Consider the following 20,964-nt stretch of genomic DNA (forward strand, 5'->3'; position numbering starts at 1 on the left):
CCGCTCAGCCATGTCTTGGAGCTGATCCTGTGGAACAGGAACACCGTCAACACTTCTGTCTTTATGGATTCGCTGAAAAATCTGCTGGTGACTCTCCAAGCTCCTCAACACGTCCTGTAAAATGCACAATGCAGAAAAACAAAAAGACAAGCAAAGTAATACATTTCCAGACCAAAATTTTAGCAATATTCTACAAATGTTTTAGTAATTTTGCCAAGCGTTAGGTCTTCTTCCAGATTTGTTTTTTTGGTTCATTAACTGCCTTTTTCTGGCAACATATCGCCTTCCTCCTTCTGTACGTTGCTGAAAACTAACCTTGTGCTGCTCCAGAGCTCTGTGTACGGTACTAGCTGTGATATCATGAGCCTGCTGGACAGTAATCTCTTGTCGCAGGGCTCCTTCGGCCTCATGTAGCCATTCCCCAACGGTTCCCAGAGGAGCTGGCAGGGATCGGTCCAGGCGAAGGTGCCAATCCAAGAGCTGATTTACAAAAAGCAATTAGCGTGTTAAACCAAAAAATAAAAAATAGATGCATGCATTGGTCTTGAGAAAGTTTAAAATTTAAATCAGATTTAGCTGCTTTAGTGTAAATGAGTAAAAACAAGGTGAAATTGAAGGTTGTAATGATGGTTGCTGAAATGTTTTTCAGTGCCAATGTTAGTAAGTCATTATAAATATAATGACTTTTAAATCAAAATAAAAAGCTTTTCCACATTTTGACAAACCAACACAAGCGATGTATAACTGGAGAAGTGAAATATAGTATTATTTTACAGCCTAATATTCTGAAAAGTGTGGCATGCATTTATATTTTTATATTCAGACCCCATGAGACAAAACATTGAAAAACCATTTTATCTTTTGAAGAAGTGCCTCTACAAGTTTTACATATTGACACAGTGAATTTTTTTTATCCGTTTTTATTTGATTGATAGCACATCTCACATCTTCTGCAGCTTCTATCAGGCTTTTTCAGAACTGCCGCATATTTAACAACATTTATATCACAATTTATGTCACAATTAACTCTAAACACATTCCCCACATCATGACAAATGGAAACTGCATGCCATAATTTTCAGATTACTAGTTATAAAAAAAATGATGAGACAGCTATTGTTTTCCTTCCATTTAACCTATATATGCTACTTTGTGTTAAAACACAAACACACTGATGCTTTGATGCCAAAACGTGTAAAGCACCTTAGCATGTGACTTCCATCATTTTGGAAACATTTGGAACCCCAGTGTTTTTAATCTCCTTGTAAACTTAAAGAAAAGCTATCACAGCTTTTGGGTTTGTTTATTTTCTGAATAAGACAACAACAACAACAACAACAAGACTCAGTCTGGTTCTTAATAGAAGATGACAGTTTCTCTCACCCTGTTGGAGACCCTTTCCCAGGCCTGCTTGACCAGAGCCTGATCCACAGTCAGCATCCCGTCTCTCTGCGTGGACTGCAAAGCGCCCTCCACCTGCTTCCGCTTCATCTCCAGCTGGACTTGAAGGCTTTTGAACAGCTAAAATAAATATATAAATAAACTAATTTGGATGTTTTTGCCCTAGGTGTCGCACCACACAGACAGACTAACAGATCTTCGACAGGTTACACCCTCTTCCCACAGGCATCTCATCTGCGTTTCCCTAATAAGAGACTTACTGCCTTCACATTCTGAAACCAGTGAAAAGAAAATGAGGATATCCCACATGCTGCGGTATACGGGACGTATCCTGAGGCGTGGAGGAATAAGCCAGACAGAAAATATGACGGCTGATGCTTGATTCCTACAGTGAAATGCCTCAGATTAAGCTATTAATAGGACCGTCTGTGCAGCAGAGTGTCCCTATGTTAAACTCTACACACACACACATACACACGCACACACTAACCTGGTATTGTTGAGCAAGACTGCCCTGGGTCTCCTGCGCGTGCACCGCCTCTTTCTCCAGCTGGTCGAGCCACATTTTGAGTTCCCTCTGGCTCTTTCGCTGTTCTCTCTGGAAGGCCGGGATGAGGAACGCAAGAGGAGTGAAAGACGGGTGAAGAAAGATGGACAAGGAGGAGGAAGTGTAGAAGCAGATAAGGAAGAAGAAAGGGGATAAAGAAGATGGAGTTTAAAAAAAAAGGGAAAATGAAGGGAAAATGAAGAAAAGAAATAGGCAAAGAGGCAGACAATGAACCGTTAAAATGTGTTCTCCTCCTAATCTCGTCTCCTGTTGGGAAAAATCAAACGCTCACAGCTGCCAAAAACACTCAGCTTAAGCAGGACACTTTGTCTAAACTCCCCCCTACCGTTTGATTGGATTTAAGGAAACTACGACGATAATAATGCAGTGCCTAAAAGCTTTTGTTACAGATTATTCAAAGTAGTTCAGTCGTCAATCTCTTCAGGTTTACCCAAACTTTATTTTATGAAACACCTCAAGTCATAAAGCTTTTGCTGTCTTACAATTTTTTTTTTAAGAATCTTCAATCTTTCATATAAGGAGACATCTGTTGCTTTTACAGTGTTCAGGACAAATATATTGCAACCATGAGAGCAAGGACCTTTAACAACCAAAGTAAACAAAACCCTTATCAGTATTCAAAGACAAAATTCAAAGTGACAGAAAAAGCAAGCAACTCAAGATACTTTTCACCTTAAAATCAACCTCTTCCATTCACCAGCTTTCTCCAAAAAAGCCTGCATCAACGCAAAGAGCCGACGCCAGAGGCTTTCATTGTCATGCTAATGGGACCGGCAGTCACAGCGCGACCTGGCAGCGAGCATAAATGGCAATATCACATCTTATTAGAATAGACACCCTGGGGCGGAAATGTCAAGTCAGGTGAGCCGACATTAGCAAACAGGATCTGTTTTGACATGAAAAAAAATGATGTTTAATCTCGCTTTCGCGTACAGTTTAGAGTAATACTGCGGATGATTAATTCAAGAGCAGGGAAAATAAACCTAAGGCAAACACTGCGTGTGGAGTAAAAGTGAAAGTATCCATTCTATTTGCATTAATCTGGGGAAAATGAGACGTTAAAGACATGACATATAAACGTACCTCAAACATTTCCTCTATGTCCCGAGGAGCAAGATCGTCCTGTAGGTAGAGGCGAGCAATGTGTCGGGAAAGCAGACGCAGAGGAAGACAAAAACCAATTAACATTACCCCTGTAACTTTTTTCCCTCACATTGCAATCACAAACTTTAATCTATTTTGAGGATTTTATATAGGCATGAATAACCGCATCACTGCCAAGAGTGTTTTAGTGTTTTAGTTTTGCTCTCCTTGGTCAGCTTGTATGTGTAGCTGGACGGCTATAGGTGCATGGCTGTGCCACGCATTGCTTTTGTTTTATAGAATGAACAGAGCTCTGCGAGATGTTAAAACACTTTGGATATTGTTTTATTATCCAAGTCTGTGTTACACTTCTTTGCTGTGGTTTAATACTGCTTATAGATTTAATATATATTGTTATTTTAAACTAGGTGATTTCTGAAGGCATCTACTGGATTATATTTAGGGCTATCAGAGTAAAGGGGCTGAATACAGGCATAGGCAACATTTTTTAGATGTTTTATCATAAATGTCTATTTTCACTTCCCTTATATTTATGTACTATTTTGTGTTGGTAGCTGTAATGTGAAATGTGAAAATGTTCAAAGACTTTTACAAGGCATTGTAGTCAGTGTATAAGTGAGTTGTCTTTTAAAAAAAATGTAGATTTAAAAAAAATGTAGAATTAGACAAATATTCAGGAAAATGCCCTGTAATGATACTGTAATCCATTTGATACATCTGCCTGAAGTTAGATGAACTTATAGAGATTTATTCAAGGAAAAACTGATAATACACAATAAGATAAATGTTAGAAATATCTAGACAGAAAAGCTGTTACCGCTTCTTCAGGCTTTCCTCCCAAGTCGCTCTGCTTTCTGTCGGGATGATGCTTCAAGAACTGGGCGACGTACGTCATGACAGATTTTTCATCTGGCTTGTCGACATCCACGTCTGATAGAGAAACCAATGAATGTAATAAAAAGTCACATTGACTCGCAAGTGTTTCAACAGTTAGAAGAAAAAATAAGTAATCGCCGCAGCTGAGAATAGGTCTGTCTCAGACGGACAAGTGTCATATTGTATGAAAACAATCCTTGGCATTTCAGATTAGCGTCTAACCTCGGTATGGAGACTCTGCCATGCCGAATCTCACGGCCTAATGGACCTTAATTATAGTGGTGTCAGGCTCAATTTGTCAAAGATCATTCTGTGGTGCAGCCGTGAAGGGACACAGATGGTGCTTGGCAATGACACCAAGTGGCGCATCTGATGTGGTATTGTATGCATTGCCTTATTTCTGTTTTGTGAGCCTATATCACATCAGACGTTACTTATTTCAAAATAAGACTATGCTGTTTTCCATTTACGATAAACTAACACAATGCACAAGAGACACGTTGAAGTAAACAGCCATAAATGTCATCTGGATTGAGGTATTTTAAACGCAAACAGGAGCGCAGTTCAGCTTCAATATGACAATCTTAGAAATGTTATAGAAAATGTTATTTACCCTCTGGATCAAGAAGCTGTGGAATTCCTAACTCAGTCTCGGCCAATAAGAACGCTTCCTGTAAATTTTCCCGATTGGGCCTCCTCCATACCCGCTCCATGTCTACCAGATTAGGCCGGAGGGCATTGATAACAGCAAAGAAGGCTAAACCGGTGCGCCAGCTGGGCCCAAAGTCCTTCACGTCAAGCCCTAGACATCTGTAAACAGCACAAATTCATCAGGTCGAACGGACCAAAAAGACCACGTTTTTTTTGTTCATGAAGCATTAATGTTCTTTTATTTATGTGGTAAATAAGGCTTTGTACTTGGTGGCTGTCTGCTGAACCCATCTGAGTAAAGCCTTTCTGGCTCCCCCTGGCAGAGCCAGAGGTCTCCGTTTGACAGGGGGGCTGGTGGTGTCGGTGCTGCTGGTGGAGCTATCCAGAGAGGAGTTACTGCTGGAAAAGGCTTGGAGCTCTGGTAGGCTGCTGGTTAGCTCTTCAATCTGTAGGGACAGGAAAAACGACCAATTTCAGGTTATTAATGTATTCTGTTGGTAAGCTTTCTGGCACAGTGAATGGATTTTGTTTATACAAAACTTCTTTGGATATGAAAATGGTCTATACAAGGTGGCTTTCAATAGAAATGTTTGACTGTCGTTATTGTTTTTGATTACTTCTGGTAAATAAACTGAAGAATAAACAGGTGGTGTTTAATTAAAAAAAATACAACATAGCACTAATAATTTCCTCATACATCATAATATTTCCTAAATAAACTGAATAATTAATTCCAGGAAAAGTTACTGTAATGTTGAATTTATATTTTTTAAGGCAATCAAAAAGAGTTTGGATTTAGCACTTTGGACCAAAATATGTATTGATCTAAATTTGTGAAAACACACCCAGGGCAATACATTTACATCAGTTCATGAATATATTCTGGTGAGATTGCTGTGAACAACATTTTCCTTCAAGTTGGTAACCGAACCATACTTATAGCCATGATGATGGCTATAAGCTATAAGCCATCATTGTGTTAGCAGCGATTAGAAAAGTCTGTTCAACCAGTTTGGCTACCTTCTGTTCTAACCATGGAACAAGGGAAAGATTAATAAGTGCACAGCAGGACATCAATCCTCAGGATAAAGTCCAAGTTTGCTCATCAGTTGTTCAAGATTTATTGCGATGCAAAGATAATCCTCGCCAAGTGTTGGTAAATTGTTTTATGCATTTTGTGACACACTGAAAGATTTGTTTTGTGTGGATTCTTTCTTTATATTACACAGTTAATTCCTGTTAATCTCATGTTTCTTGATGTTACTGTTGCTGAGTGTGACAGAAATGGCCGATAGATTGAGGTTTTTTTTTTTTTTTTTACTGTGGACGCCATGAAAGATTGGTGGCTTTCTAGACACTTATTTAGCTAAAAAAAAAATACTCCATCATCTGCATAGAATCAGATGTGCTATTACAAAACAAAGCTTTTTTTTTTTTTAAGTTTTGAATGTTGCTTTTACCAAAATATTAAATACTATCTAATTCGTTGTATTCATGACGATTCATTTTAATAACTTGCAGAGATGATTTGATCCAGCTGGTGGAAATAAAGAGATTACCTGAAAATACAGGATGATCGTCCACACCAACCCCAGTACAATCGACGGCCGTCCATCCACAATGTCGGTAGAGTTTATGTTTACTAACCTGATCTGTTACCAAGAAAAATGCAACAATCAGCTCATATTTCATTGAAGAGCTACACAACGTCAAACAGCAACTTAATCCTTGTTCTCATAGAGGTACACACAATTTTCATCTAATCTAGTAAATCAGGGCCATGCTGCACATGTTTTCACAAAATGAACAATACAGGGGATGTGTAATCTCAGTTCTGCTGAAGACAGATAAATTTGAGCCTATTCTGTGTCCAGGCAAGAGCAATACAGAAACGGTGTGAATACTGACCGGAGATCCTCTGTAGGCAGACTTGGGGCAGATAAGAAAAAAAAGACAAATGAGCGTAGGAGTTAGGAAAGTGGAGGAGGGAGACGGAGAGTACCTGAAGTCACTCTAGGTACGTTTGATTGAAAGCAAACAGCTCATTGACTGTGTGAAGGCCGACACTTCGCACAGCGAGATAACACGAGTGGCTGGCATTGAGTCGAGATGTATCTCCACTACACAGGCGACAAGGATTACGTCCAGCAGAGACGAACGAAAAGAAAAGGCAGAGAGGGGTAGGGAAGAGGCGGAGGATGGGGCGGAAGGCGAGGGCTGTATCTTGTGATATGATGAAATATGCTATATTATCAAACCGAGGGTCAGATCACTGAGATGCTGCAGCACAACAGGTCATCATGTGGCAATAGCAGCCACTCAGTATTTGCAAACAAGCATGAAAGAGGAGATTGGGAGCAGGCGAGAGAAGTGTGGAAAAATGCAGGACGGTTGCTGATAAGGAAAAATATGCAATACGTGATTTTATATTAGAAAACACAGCAGGTCGTCCCGATAAATCAAACCAGCAGTGAGCAGAGGAAATGGTAAATAGAAAAATAGAATTTGTTGGTTTACTATTCTCACAAATACAGGGACACATCTCAAAGAAAACAATGTTTTTTTTTGTTGTTTTTTTTATGTTAACATGATTTTATGAAAATGCTTAAATTGACAAAATAACAGCTCAACTCTTGGAACGATTTTGGACTTTCAGTTTTTGTAGTTATTTTTTTTAACGCTTTAAATAAAACAGGACATTGCCGTTCTGAAAAGGTGTCCTCTAAATATTTGCAATATTTTCGTCATCCAGAGAATGACAAAACAAAACAAAACTATCTGAAGTTTTCACCTTGAGCTCTGAGAAACTATGATGGAAATCATTTCAAGTTGGAGAACGAGGTGACATCAATCCTGAAAATGTGTTCGGCAACATTCCACAAGTTAAAAAAAACAGTCAAATTATGGCATGTTAAACATCTGCAAACACATCCCTAGAAATATATGCATAACTCCCTGATGTCTCATCTCCAGACAGCAGATTAGTGCCAAAGGATTTGCACTTTTAACCCTGACGCAGTCAAAGAAGACAAATCAATGTCCCTGCAGACATCATCTCATACTCATGGCTTTATTTATGCATATCCAAGGATGAGCCACGTGAAGCTTTGACAATAATCTCTGAATCTAACGAAGGGGCAAGAGATGAAATTAGATAAACGGTATGCACTTTAGAGCATACTTATTTACATTATGTGATAGAACAGCATCAAAGTAGAGCATATTTGTGACTAAAGTCCCCCCAAAAATTGCATTTGCTTATATTCGGTACTTTTACTCTGATATCCTGCTAATCAGTTAATCGAGTATTGAAAGTAAGCCATTTACAAGTGCTACAACCTTTATGTAACTATTGTCAAACATTGTATGAGAGCATCATGGTATGGGGACGCTTGTCCTCAGCAGGGATTGGCCTACATTTCCCAGTTGGGAGATGAGTGGCTCTAAACAGGAAGCATTTCAGGAAGAAAACCTGCTGAGGCTGTAAAACACTTTAAATATAAAGCCAAAGAGACATCAGAATAGTTAGGATTATATTTCATGCTGGTGTTAGAATTGTCCAATCAAAGTCCACATCTAAATCCAATCGAGAATCTGTGACTATAGGTTTAAAAATGGATGTTCACAGAAACTCTGCGTTCAATCTGACTGAGCTGGAGCCTTATTGCAAAGAAGAATGGTAAACGGCAAAGCTGATAAAGACTTTCCAAATAATTCAACAGGTTCAAAGTGCAATGGACAATCAGGGCTGACCTTTCCTCCATCCAGAACTTGTAAAGGTCTAAAGTTAAGAAAGCTCTGCAGACCACACACATCCTGAACACAAACTGATTAGATTTCTAATCGCAGGTCGGCGCTGCAGAGTGATATTTCCAAAAATGAGCTGCCACTCAGGCAGTTTTTCTCCAGGCTGTCTCTTTGATGACCACTTAGCAGTCAGAGTGCCCAGATCGATGCCATGCATATTGGCACTAATTCAACCTTGTCTTCCTCTTTTGTTAAAACACTGTGTATGTATATTTTCAGGGAAAACTTTCCTTGTTTTTGTACATAAACTTAACAAACAGAGATTTATTCTGATTTGTCGTCTTTCACTTTTGGTCATTTTATATTGGTCTATCACATCAAATCTTATTAAAATACATTTAACTTTTTGGTTTTAACATGACATAATGTGAATAACAATTGGTGGGTACTTATAAAACTAAATCTAAAGATGAATGGGGTAAAAGTGGACCATTTTTCCAGGGGATTGTGGAACTGGAACAAAGACCGCTCCAAAACGAATAAAATGAAGCACAATCAATGTTAGGGACCAATAAGCAAGGGAGGATCAGTTAAGGAACCAGAATTAGTCCAATAATTAGATTTTAAATGACTTTTCTGTTGCTTAAATGCAGCCAGTCAAACAAATTCAAAGAGTGATTTAATACAAAATGCAGAAGAGCTATTCAACCCAATCTTTGCAGACATACAACAAAAAATAATGAGATGTTTGTGGATTAAATGAGGTATGTGAGAAGCGGAGAAGACAGAAAGGTGTGGAGGGAGGAGGAATCAGGTCACTGAAGGTCATGATTCAATATTTACACCCATGAGGCTGCAGCTGCGCAAAAATTTCAGGGAAAAAAAAAAAAAAGAAAACACATTCAAAGGAGACCTTGAACTCTTACTTTTCTACCCTCGAGGAACTTGAGAGCTGTACCAATGTTGGCGACCCAGTGGATTCTCTTTAGCTTCTTGCCCTGCTCACATGGCTGGGAGGAAGAGGAGGAACAATGGACATGCACAAAACAAAGAGAGACAGGAGAGAAATGTGTGACGTGAATGTAGCAGTGAAATTTTACGCAGAATATGAGTGAAAAAAAACAACAACAGATTTACAAGTAAAAGACTAAGAACAAAAGCAGGAATCATTTTCTCAGGAATATAGATGCTGAAATAATGTGAGAAAGACACAGGCACCAGTCAGAGCTGTGTTTGACCATAAACACCCAGATCAATAGGACGTTCAGGCTTAGACCTTAGGCAATACCGGCCAAGTAAAACCCTCAAGATGTCTGTGTGTGTTGTGTGTGAACTCTGATCTGTCTTTGTTAATCTGGGCTTCCCTACACTATTCAAACATCCTAATACAAGCAAATCAATAAGCCTTTCCGTGTAGTCGGGGCTCGTTTCACATCCTCCTTATTAGTTATACAGGCAGTTGAAACAAAGAATTGAAAATCACTCTAGTTCTCGGTCATCGGACCAGTTTTTGCGGCGAGGTATGGCAACTCAACACGTGCCGATGTAGAAAGTTGTAAACCGGCGAGTTCAGAGGATGTAAGTTGTTTGAAGTCTGCCGTTAAGTCACGTGCATGACAAGAAGCTCACCAGTTTTTGTCCAGAGAGGATTTCCAGGAGGGCCAGCAGCATCACACCATCCTTGATGTCATCAAACAGGTCTTTCACCTCAAGAGGAGGGACATGCTATGCGGAGAACAAATAAAATGTTAAAACAAATTCTTAAGGCCTTAAACTGTATTCATGTTTCTAGGACAAGCTTCAATTTTATGTAGTAGCTCGTAGCTTTGAGGTGGAAAAGAAGACACATCTGAAATGAAACACATCTGAAAAACACACTTTTACATTGATAGCTCTAGCATATTTTATTGTAAGATATTTTTTTATTTAATCATAGAAATGGGAAACGTAAATGAGGGCATTATTTGGAAAACTTTACTAAATAAGTGTGTACTGACATACTGTATGTTACTAAACTTGCATCTAAGATTTTACATTTTATCTAAATGTATCTTTGCAAACTTTGCATCACAATTGTTTTTTAAGTGTCAATATATTTCAATTATTTGTGTTGGTTGACCAAATATGTCTTATTTTTACTTGAGGTCTTGGGCATGATTAGGGTTAAACAAGATTCTCCTTTTAAAACAAGACTGATATTTTTACATAAGTATTTGTTTTTATAAATGCTGTAAGGTATGACCACAGCTTTCTTAGTTTTACAGTTTTTCAGGAATGCAAAGGCTGATCATTTCAGATGTAGTAGCTCTGGCAATCTCCAGCAAACAATGAATGAAGAAGTGGTTTATTTTGCACGCTATGCCACATTCAGCAGCACATCCTCAACATAAACCACAATGCAATACATATATTACATTGGTAGACATTAATTTAAACTTGTGCAACATGGATAAAGAAAATCCTCACAGAAAAGGTACTCAGAGCCTAGTTGGAGTTTGGCAGTCCCAGCGCTTTTACTGACAGCTGGATTCACCCCATAAGTAGACTTTAAATGGGGTTCCTCCAAATCCTAAAATATGCTGATGATTTCAAACCATCTCCTTCCCACTGACTTCCTCCCTGACCTGACACTGACTTTCAGACTCGGAGGGGAAATCCACATATCTCTGTTCCTCGCCAGCGCCACATCAAGGATTTCTCTTAAAGCACAGTCACATGCTGGGGGGGCTGAGAGGTTTAGAGGAGGGGAGGAGGAGGGGGGAGAAGAGCATTCAGATGAGCGAACCATTCACAGGGAGATTAACTGCAAAGAGAGTGAAGGCTGAAGCAGTCTGAACGAGTGTTGCATGTGGACCGTGTGAGCATGAGACAAATTAATACAAACCCAAACATCGGAAATGTGTGAGAGGGATTTAGACTAGCAACGAGACGGATCGTAGAAGAGCGAGGGGGGAGACACTAACCCTACGTCTTTCAAAAATTAATTAGAAAATATGGAAGCTCTTCTCACTAATTCCTCTTCTAATGTCGATTCAAGGCTTTGGAGATGAGAATACTCAGACAGGGTTTCCCTCCCATATCACAACATGACAGGGAAGGTGCTTATAAAAGGCCCAACTCAAAGCAATAAATTGCACCAAAAGCTAATTGGAGTTAAATTCATCTATTTGTTCACTACAATCCCAAAGCTAATGAGGAAAATTTCAGGCTAATTACAAAATAAGAAAGTAATATTAATTTCGTCTGCGCTGCAACACACACTAAAAAAAAATAAAAAATCAAGAACTTAATGAGCTAATTACATGTGAGTGTCTGGGTCATAATTGATTGAGAAGAGAAGAGTTTCAAGATGTGTGGGTGTGTGTGTGTGTGTGCTCTTGTGTTATTCCCTTGGTACACTCGACACCGCAGATTCAAAAAGATCGACAGCATGAAAGACAAAGGGAGGGGTGGAAACAAAGAGGACTGAAGAGTTTCACGCTGAATGGCAGTGTGTTAAATTTAAGGAAACATGTCTCTGGATGTCTGTTATGAAAATCTAGAGAAACTTCGATAGTTATGCTAATGTTTGAGTACAAGTAACTTTGTCAAAACACGAGTCGCTCCTGCAGAGGGTGTGCACCTCTCGAAACATTCAGCATGGCTCCCAACAACTGAACGTCCTCTCAAACTAAAGCCTGCCAGTGTCAACAAGTACTCTTGTGGCACGCAAGAGATTAATTGAGCTCACGATTTCACAATTAGAAATGCATCAGTCAGGCTTTAACTGTGCTTATTTCCTTTTTGTCTTTGACATCTGAGCCGCCAATTACAGTCTTGATCAGTTACGCTGGTTTTATTCTAAGTAACAATAAGAGGAGAACTCAGAGGCTTTAAGCAGAGTTGGCTGGTTGAATATTGAAAAAAAAAACAAACTTGAATGCAACTGTGTGGCTTGTTGGGGGAATCTAAAGAAAAACATAATAACAAAAAGTGAGTGGGCAGGGGGAGCAAGGAAGCAAACACCCTCGGGGAGCTTCACTTACTGCTGCTGTAATCTCTAAAAACACTTGGTCCACTGATTATGGCTCTAAAGCCGTTTTCCTGGAAAATGCCTCAGCGACGACGAAACCTCTGCGGTTCACACTGGCCACTCTATAATTAAGCTTTAACCCTCTCAGAAAGGATTTGTCAAATGGAAACTCGGGGTCCGCTCACTGAACTCCTATCGCCACCCTTCGTAGTTGTCACTCCTCTGCAGAGTTGCAATGAGTGCAACTTGAAGAGCGACTACACTTGAAAATTAAAAACTTGTCCTGCTGTGTGGCCTACATGACGACGGCCTATATCTAAACACACAACCTGCAGAAACACAGACCCTGCTGCTCTCCTACAATTTATATCTTCACTGAGTTAATCTGGTGAACTGCTTAAAGTAATGATACCCATTAATCTTCTGTATAAATTACTAGCTCCAATACGTCTCCTCTAGCAGAGAGACAGTTTTTAAAGCTTATAGGACTTCTTTTGTTATACCTGTGGAGTGGAAAAGTAAGGGGGAGGGGAGTGTTAAGTCTCAACTCACCTAACGATTAATCACGCACCTTTAGGCACTGAAATAAAGACCTGAGATAACTGGAGTAGCCTAATCATCTGCATAGCCTGGAGGACGATCCATTCCTCACAGATAAAAGCTGCACCAACTTCTGTCCTTCTCATTCCTGCTATCATTCCTGTGACTGTGGAGCTGTGTTCACTCAACTCAGTCCTTGACCTTTATTGTCCCTTTAAACAGTATGACGCCCTTTAATACCTTAGAATCCGTACATTCTTCATTTACATCTTCATCCGTTTAACCAGCTGTAAACTAAGCAACTTTTTGTCTCCTGATCAAGACTAAACACAAAGAGATTTTTGGAGACAAATTTAGACCAATCAGTGTCACTATGGCAACATCAGGCATCAGGTGAGCAGGTTCTCGATGGGCAACGACAGTGATTGCGAGTATGTAATTTGAGCAACAAGAGAGAGACAATCTATTGAGATGAAATATGCTCTTGCCTTTGAACTGAATTTGATCATTGGAGACAAATTCTCTTTATTCCACTTTTGTATTGTTTAAGACATACAGTATTTTAAGAAATAATTGATTTCTTGTGTAAAGCTAAGTAAAAATGCTGATATTAAATTTGCTGACTTGGTATAAAATTTCAAAAATAAAGAACAATAACCAACCTCCTTCATTAACTTTTTTTTTATGTATCTTATCACCTGATTATCACTTGGTTTCTTGGGATGGTGCCAAACCAGCTTCTTTCCCTGAGTCCCAGCCTTTATAGCAGGCAAAGCTTTTGGATTTACATGTTTGCTCAAGCAGATGTGGGACTAATAATCTCACTCTTCATGGAGACAAAAGTAAATGTTTACATTTTCATTCAAGCTCTTTAATTAACACTGGTGGAGAACCCTTCAGACTAAAAAAATAATGGCCAATAAATACTAAATTAATAAAATTATTAAATTAGGAAGAAACCAAACTTAATGTAAAGGATGGTGACAATAATTGGCATTTATTGTCACCCCTGATGAAAATGTGTGAAAAAATGCGCATTTGTTTAAAGCAACTTGTTCTTATTCATCATTCATTGACACAATTATTCATTTACTTTTTCTATGTATTTTGCTGTGTAGTTTTCTGTTGTATTATCAGTTTCCCGGATTGATAAAGGGAAATGTTCATCTTTGTTTTCAGGCAATTCACTACTCTTCAAGTCAATAAACGCATTATTTTTTTCAAACTCAAGGAATAATTATTTCAAATAATTGGGATTTTAAAATTTACCAAAAATAATTATGGTTTATTGTTTTTAAGCAATCAAGCTGCCCTTATTTATTCTTACCAAAGAACATAGTTACAGATGATTTATTATGCCCGAATCTGCCTTAATTTAATTGCGTGCTGCTTTGTTTTGCCCATTTCAAATTAAGGGGAAGAAAAGCACAAAGTCACAGATTATTAATCAAAAATGCCTTTACATTTTAATCAACCCTAAAAAAAAAGAAAAGTATGCATTTAAAGAAATCTTCAGTTACTTCATAGGAATTGTTAGGAATGCCTCCAAATGGGCTGAACAAAAGGATTCAAACTTGAGGTTGGGTTTCCTTAAATTTCTCAGAGTGAAAAAGATACATGTAATTTTAGGCAGTTTTGGTGTGTAGGTTGCTTTGAACATTTTCCTGGCATGCTCTTTGCTTAATATTTAATACAGCAGAAAGGTTTATCCCCATCCTTTCATGTGAATTTTCTGCTCCACCTCCACCGGGTTGGACTTTCCACAGCTGTCGTAATCAAATAGAAAACCTTGAAAGGAGCGTCACTGATTGAAATAACACTTAATTGTGTTGCCCTGTGCCATATTTGCCTTGTCCAGCCAGCACAGATACAGCATTTAAAGCAGTAATGAGTGGAACCAAGGAGTACAATGCAGCATGACACAATAATTACAGACATGTGAACGTCATCACATTCAAAAAATAAGCTTCAACTAAAACCTCTTATCCTAAGCTATCTAAATTACCCTTATTTGAGATAGTACAATATAAATTACCGACTTCAGCTTGGAGGGAAAGCAATGAATGCACTGTTCAGTAATGTCATTTGGAGAATTAAGCCAAATATCTTTGATATCAGCTACTTGAGGCTGAAGGAATAAGGAAAAACACACTGCAGGCCTGTGATGACTGTGTGTGCGGTCTTATCTGGAGAAGCGGGATTTTTTTTTTTGTTTTTTTGAAAATGGAGAAAACGCTCCAGTCGGCACAAAGGATGGAGTGGAAAAGAATAGAGCTGTTGAAGTTTTCCATCCATACAAACACAAGCACCTGTGTTTGTGTAAATTGGACAACAAAATACTGGCAGCAGGGAAGGAAGCAAAACCTCTTACCTTTGCCAAGTGGGAATTGATCCATTTTGTGAACGTCCTTTTCTGCACCGCCTCCTGCTCATCTGTAAATCAGAGCCCAGAGCATTCCCATTAGTCCTGAGCGATAATAAACAAATAAGGGATTAAAACGCAATCTTCTAATTGTCTATCATTGCGAGAGCCGATTGGGCTTTCCAGAAAGGGCATGGTGGATTCTAATTAACTTTGATTCATCGGTTTATGCCTGATGTGTCAGTAGACAGTCACACCAAATTTTTTACTCACCGCTAACATGCTATGAAACGTCACTTGACATTTATCGATGACATTTTCTCAAGCTGAACTCCTCTTTTTGCGGACAAGAAATTCTGTTCTTGAAAGTGACCTTTCAGACGTTAAAAGGGCAGCACATGAAGGCAAGCGTACTGCACATGTACTGATTTACCTATCCATGCGGTTGTTAGTTGTGGCCACTGCGATAAAGGCCAATTAGCAAAAGGCACAATCAATAGGATAGATGTCTGTTAAAGATGTCCCCTAAAAGGCACTCAGCTCAAATGAAAGCACAAAAGGGTCACAAGCTTGATTCATATGTTAATTACTCAATGTTTGTCTTATTTGTTTAAAATGCAACATTTTTAACATGAGCACTTCAGTCCATTAGTTAAATGTGCCAAATTTAGCCATAGAGGCAAAAAAAACACACTGACTGATTTGCTTAATTTTTTTTGGTAAAAATACAAGAAAGTCACCTGTTGTGTTTCTACTCAAGGCCATTATACCCTGAGAGTCACATACTGGCCTATGTCTACTCAATCCATAAACTGGTTATTTTGTGCCAAAAATTAACACTCAAAAACTAAAATGTATGATGTTTGTCCCTCTTTAAATATGTTCCGAAAGTTTTGAATTCACTGTCACATACAAATACTTGAACTGTTGATATTATAACACTATATACATCCAGATCTGGATGTCTATCTACAGATCTTCACCAGTTTTTAGAAGCAAGTCTGATTTACCCAACCAGTCCGATTTTAAACTTTACAACTGATGGTTCCTCTGATTTATGATGTGGTTTTTTTTTTTTATTGCATGTGAATATGCAACATGATCTGCATTCATCTAACAAATAAGACAACTGTTTCTGAATAAAATCAAGAAAATTATAAGCAACTTTGACCATCCTCTTCATGAAAATGTCACACAACAACAGAGTATCTTCAGTCAGAGTCGCTGAAATACAGATCACTACAGGAGGTCATTTCTGTCCACGGCATCTACAATGACTCTTAAAGGAACGTTGAATACCACGACTTACAACAATATTTAATTTCCCTTTGGGAACAATAAAGTATTTTTGAACTTAATTGAACAGAATTATCACAAGAATCCTGCCAACCCCATGATGGACAGTTCTGCGTATTCAAAACCAAAAGTTTTCAAATCCCTGGCTTATCTTAGTAATCATCCAGTCTCTAATGACAAGTACGACAAAACTTAAAGAAAATCACTAATATACATGATAGTAGCAGGGGGCCTAATGTTGAACCCTGAAGTACCAGGAGTGCATGATATTTAGAAGAATATTTGACTGTGTTTTCTTCGCTGAAAACACAACTATAGCAATTTACAATTAACCTGAATTTTTCCAGAAAACTTTTCCTTTTTCAACATTTTGATAATATCCAACAGTCTCCATGAGCTCCATACAAAAGAAATACATCAGGACAGTAAGAATTCCTACAACTGACCAGATTTATTACTATTATATTTATATAATGTTAACAAACAGAGGCCTGAGACTAGAAATGTGTCATTCTGAAAATTACATCCAAACAGTGCTTTGTGATTGTGATACTGTAAACACTGAAACAAAAACGACGATTTCAGTTCTACGCATTGTGATCAACCATTTCATAAAGAGATTCGCCAGCTATGCAAACACACCGTTTTCTTCACTTTACATGGGTTTATCCGTTTCACTGCATGATTAATGGTATTAAAGGTTTTCTTTAAATCAGGCAACACATCCGCTGCTGCACCACCATTATCCAATTTTCTTTTTTCTTTACATTTTCATATTCAGCATATAACAACAGTTTCAAAGCTTTCTGAGACGTACATTCGCTGTCACGGTGCCATTTCTGTCCCATCTGGACCACTGAGCAGTCTCCTTGAGATAAGCACATTAGCAAGGAGAGAGGACGATGTCTGACACAGTGCCTTCCATTCTACCTTAATGAAATCTGCTGACGGTCTGATTACGCTCAAGTTGGTTAGTGTGTCAGTGGGTACAGTGGGCAGATGTGAACAGATAGGGAGAGCGTGTCAAAGGGTAGGAGATTGAGAAGGGGTGGCGCTGGAGGTGGGGAAGGGGTTGCTGCTGTTCATACATAATGCAGACACATCCCTGCGTAGTCACACGTGCCACTGAGCAGACAGACCCCTGTACTATGAATTAATCTTTTGATTGGGTCCGGGAATGATCAAATATTGATGGGCTGAAATATTGGATGAAAATGGGAGAAATTTAGAACCTAAAGCAGGAACACGCATGGCGGAGAACGCGCCTGCATGTGCCAGCTTCTCGGGCTCAGGGACGAGGTGACTTTGAACTCACACACTCTCCAATTTACTGTAAGCACGCACACACACACTCAAGTTCTCTCATTATGACAAAGAGGGAGGGGAAAAAAAAGAAAAAAACATCCAGCAGCCGAGCATGACAAAACATCTCCTGCATCACTTGTCTCCCCCTTCCACTCTGACCCCCTGCATTTGAGTACAATCTAATTTATTTCAAAATTTGTATCTTCTTTTAATTTTACCGCATTAAGGCAGCAGTCTAAGCATAGCGCAAACAAATTGTAAAAAATATTTCAGATAAATCTTCTTGATAAGCAGAGTGCTGACTCTTTAGTCATAACCAAATACAGATAAGAAGAGAGTTAGACAAAACAGAGAAGCCAAACATTTTAACAGTCACACCCCTGCAATGTGATCCATGCAGTGGGGGGGGGGGGGGGAGTTGCTTGTCTGCTGGGTTTGCTTGTTCCACTCTCTGCAAGCTTCAAAATCAACAACCTCCAAACTCAAAGGCAAACACAAACATACACAGTCTGCCAAGAAACGTGCATTTCAAATCGGTGTCTCTTTTTTCTGACATACTCTCAACAACCAGGATGAAAAGAAAAAAATGAAAAAAAAAAAAAAAACACCCTGCACAGCTGAAGGCATGTAGAGACTCAACACTGCAATGCAACACTACAAACACACACACTACGATGCCTGCGTAGAATATACATACAGGAACTTTCTCTGCTCTGCTTTCTCAGTTAGAGCACGCCGCTGTGCAGACACGCTGCCCCACTTACCTCGGAGGTAATGGTAGAACCCTGCCACCAGGTTGAGAGACGTCTTTTTCGGAGAGCCTTCGCCCCCTACTCGCCGTGCCATCTTTTAGCCCAGACCTCATGCAGGTTTCTGCCTGTTTTCATGAGGACATTGGGAGGACGTCCACGACAACCTCCGGGAGAGAGGCAACACTTGCCCTTGCTTCTGCCCTTGCTGCCTTTCCTTCCTCCGTTTTTTTCTTTTTGGAAAGGGGATGTGTCTGTAAAGAGCTCCCTGGAGCTCTGGATCTCCTGAGATGACAGCAGTTTAACTGTTGCTCTGAGGTAAAACACAGACGAATGAACTGCCCTGTCGGGTCTCCTCTCGTTCTTCACGTCCTCTCTGTCCTGTCCTGCAGTAACGGGCTGCAGGCTCAGTCAGAGTCAGTGCTTTTCCTGCCTGTTAAGCAGCTTGGGAGTGTGATGAGAGAGTACGCGTGATACTCGGCGTGTTTATGTGAGTGTGTGTGAGCGCTGCGCAGTGCCGGCTTGCCTCAGCATCAATCTTTCCTGCTCAAGCCCCCCCCACTCCCCTTACACTCTCTACCTTTGGTCCTCCCACGTTTTCACTCTGCTGCAGGAAAAATCCACTTCCCTCCATTGGCCGGCCAATCAAATTGTGTGGGAATGGGTGATGTCACAGCAGCGCCGTCCTGATCCAGAAGGGGAGGACCGCGGTGGGTGGGTTTGAAGGGGATCGTTTAGCAGGTTAGTGGGAGCTCCACTCTGACAGTACCACACGCCCGTGCTCTCACCACACAGCCTCGCTGCGACAGACGTGGAGGAATTCCCCATGTGATTCTGGCGCTCTTACTGCTCCCTCTCATCCACATGGATGTCATGCGGCGCTGTGAGACATGCAGCTTTCTGCTCTGTTGTGCCTACAGGGGAACACGATATCACTGACAGTCATCCCGTCTGATCTGCGACTGTACTCTCTTCAAAAAGGATCTCCCTTCATCCAAACCACAAACGGTACATATGCGCATTTTGGAGCCTCTAGGAACACAGAAAACAACGAAACACAACATTATCCTAGTCGAGGTTCAAATGCAGCGCGCCTGCACTTAAATCATGGGTGGGAACATCTAATATATGTGGTTATTGTCACTTTTAAAAGGTAACAAGCTCTTGAAACGCTCTCAGAAAACAAGAAAATGAATTGGGACTTTAGACAATAAAACCTGCTCTTTCAGAAAAAGTAAGATTAAAGCAGAGAGAGGTAAAATGTAAAACTGACTTTCTTTTAGCTTCGTATTAAGCTATAATGTTATTCCCTAATCAAACATATACCTGGAGTGTTACTTTGATTCTTTCACGCATGTTCGAGGAATCCTTAAATCTCGCATGGCAATTATTCGGAGAGCCTAAACGCTTGCTCTCACAAAGCTGCTACCTGGAGCTGCAGTCTCCAGGCGAGCTGCTGCCTCACGGAGCACCACTGCGAACTGGGAGTCTCCTGAGCTTTTCATACAAAGTAATACTCAGTCTGACGCTCCTACGAATTTCTTAAAATGACACACAGTGAGGATTTGTTGTGATGATGTAGTAAAGGCTGAGTGTCAAAAAGAGTAACAGCTTCTTAAAGAGACAGATGCCAATTTCTAGCCGTCAAAATGCAAAGTCAAATTTATATACATTATGTTTGATATATGTTGGATTTTCATAACAACTGAAGGTAACATAGTTGCATGATTGTGTTCTAAAATGGCACTATGTGCCTAGAAATTACATATTGCTGCACCAAGGTAGGCACTCTTCCAAGGTTAGCTATTTTCAATATTAGTAAGGTGCTTAAAATTAGGGCTGCTGTAAACAAATAGTTTAGTAATCGAGTAATCTATCGATTATTCTTACGATTAATCGAGTAATCGGATAAAAAAAAAATTATAAAATGAAATATTGGTAAATCTGGCATAATACCGGTGTTACTATCAGATATCAATATCAGTCCAATTTTTCATATTTGAGCATCCCTAACAGTTGCTTTTTTGTAGTTTAGAAAACTAACCTGTAACTAGGGCTGTTGTAAACGAATATTTTAGTAATCGAGTAATCTATTGATTATTCTTACGATTAATCGAGTAATCGGGTAAAAAAAATTCTAAAATGAAATATTGGTAAATCTGGCATAATACCGGTGTTACTATCAGATATCAATATCAGTCCAATTTTTCATATTTGAGCATCCCTAACAGTTGCTTTTTTGTAGTTTAGAAAACTAACCTGTAACAATAATAGCTCACTTTCTAAGTTAACCAGAAGAAAAGTTATAGAAAAATCTGAAATTATATTGAATTTAATAACAAAGAGGCAGGCT

The 20,964-nt window shown here is 39.4% G+C and overlaps 1 protein-coding gene across 1 annotated transcript in view; it reads right to left on the minus strand.

The window, feature by feature from the left end:
- Positions 1 to 19,661, minus strand: part of syne1a (spectrin repeat containing, nuclear envelope 1a) — a 126,511-nt gene extending 106,850 nt beyond the window's left edge. The window contains exons 1-14 of the mRNA XM_014990836.2: positions 18,627 to 19,661; positions 15,271 to 15,332; positions 9,977 to 10,072; positions 9,274 to 9,357; positions 6,509 to 6,529; positions 6,160 to 6,252; positions 4,868 to 5,046; positions 4,563 to 4,759; positions 3,891 to 4,003; positions 3,053 to 3,091; positions 1,892 to 1,999; positions 1,384 to 1,521; positions 316 to 480; positions 2 to 114 (exon numbers count right to left, since the gene is read on the minus strand). Coding sequence (XP_014846322.2) covers positions 2 to 114; positions 316 to 480; positions 1,384 to 1,521; positions 1,892 to 1,999; positions 3,053 to 3,091; positions 3,891 to 4,003; positions 4,563 to 4,759; positions 4,868 to 5,046; positions 6,160 to 6,252; positions 6,509 to 6,529; positions 9,274 to 9,357; positions 9,977 to 10,072; positions 15,271 to 15,332; positions 18,627 to 18,708 — 1,490 coding nt within the window. The 5' untranslated portion in view covers positions 18,709 to 19,661. The remainder of the gene's footprint in view (position 1; positions 115 to 315; positions 481 to 1,383; positions 1,522 to 1,891; positions 2,000 to 3,052; positions 3,092 to 3,890; positions 4,004 to 4,562; positions 4,760 to 4,867; positions 5,047 to 6,159; positions 6,253 to 6,508; positions 6,530 to 9,273; positions 9,358 to 9,976; positions 10,073 to 15,270; positions 15,333 to 18,626) is intronic.
- Between the last annotated feature and the right edge of the window lie 1,303 nt (positions 19,662 to 20,964).

Source organism: Poecilia mexicana, unplaced genomic scaffold (assembly GCF_051168715.1).
Source record: "Poecilia mexicana isolate PSO_F unplaced genomic scaffold, ASM5116871v1 scaffold_21, whole genome shotgun sequence".
NCBI classification, from domain to species: Eukaryota; Metazoa; Chordata; class Actinopteri; order Cyprinodontiformes; family Poeciliidae; genus Poecilia; species Poecilia mexicana.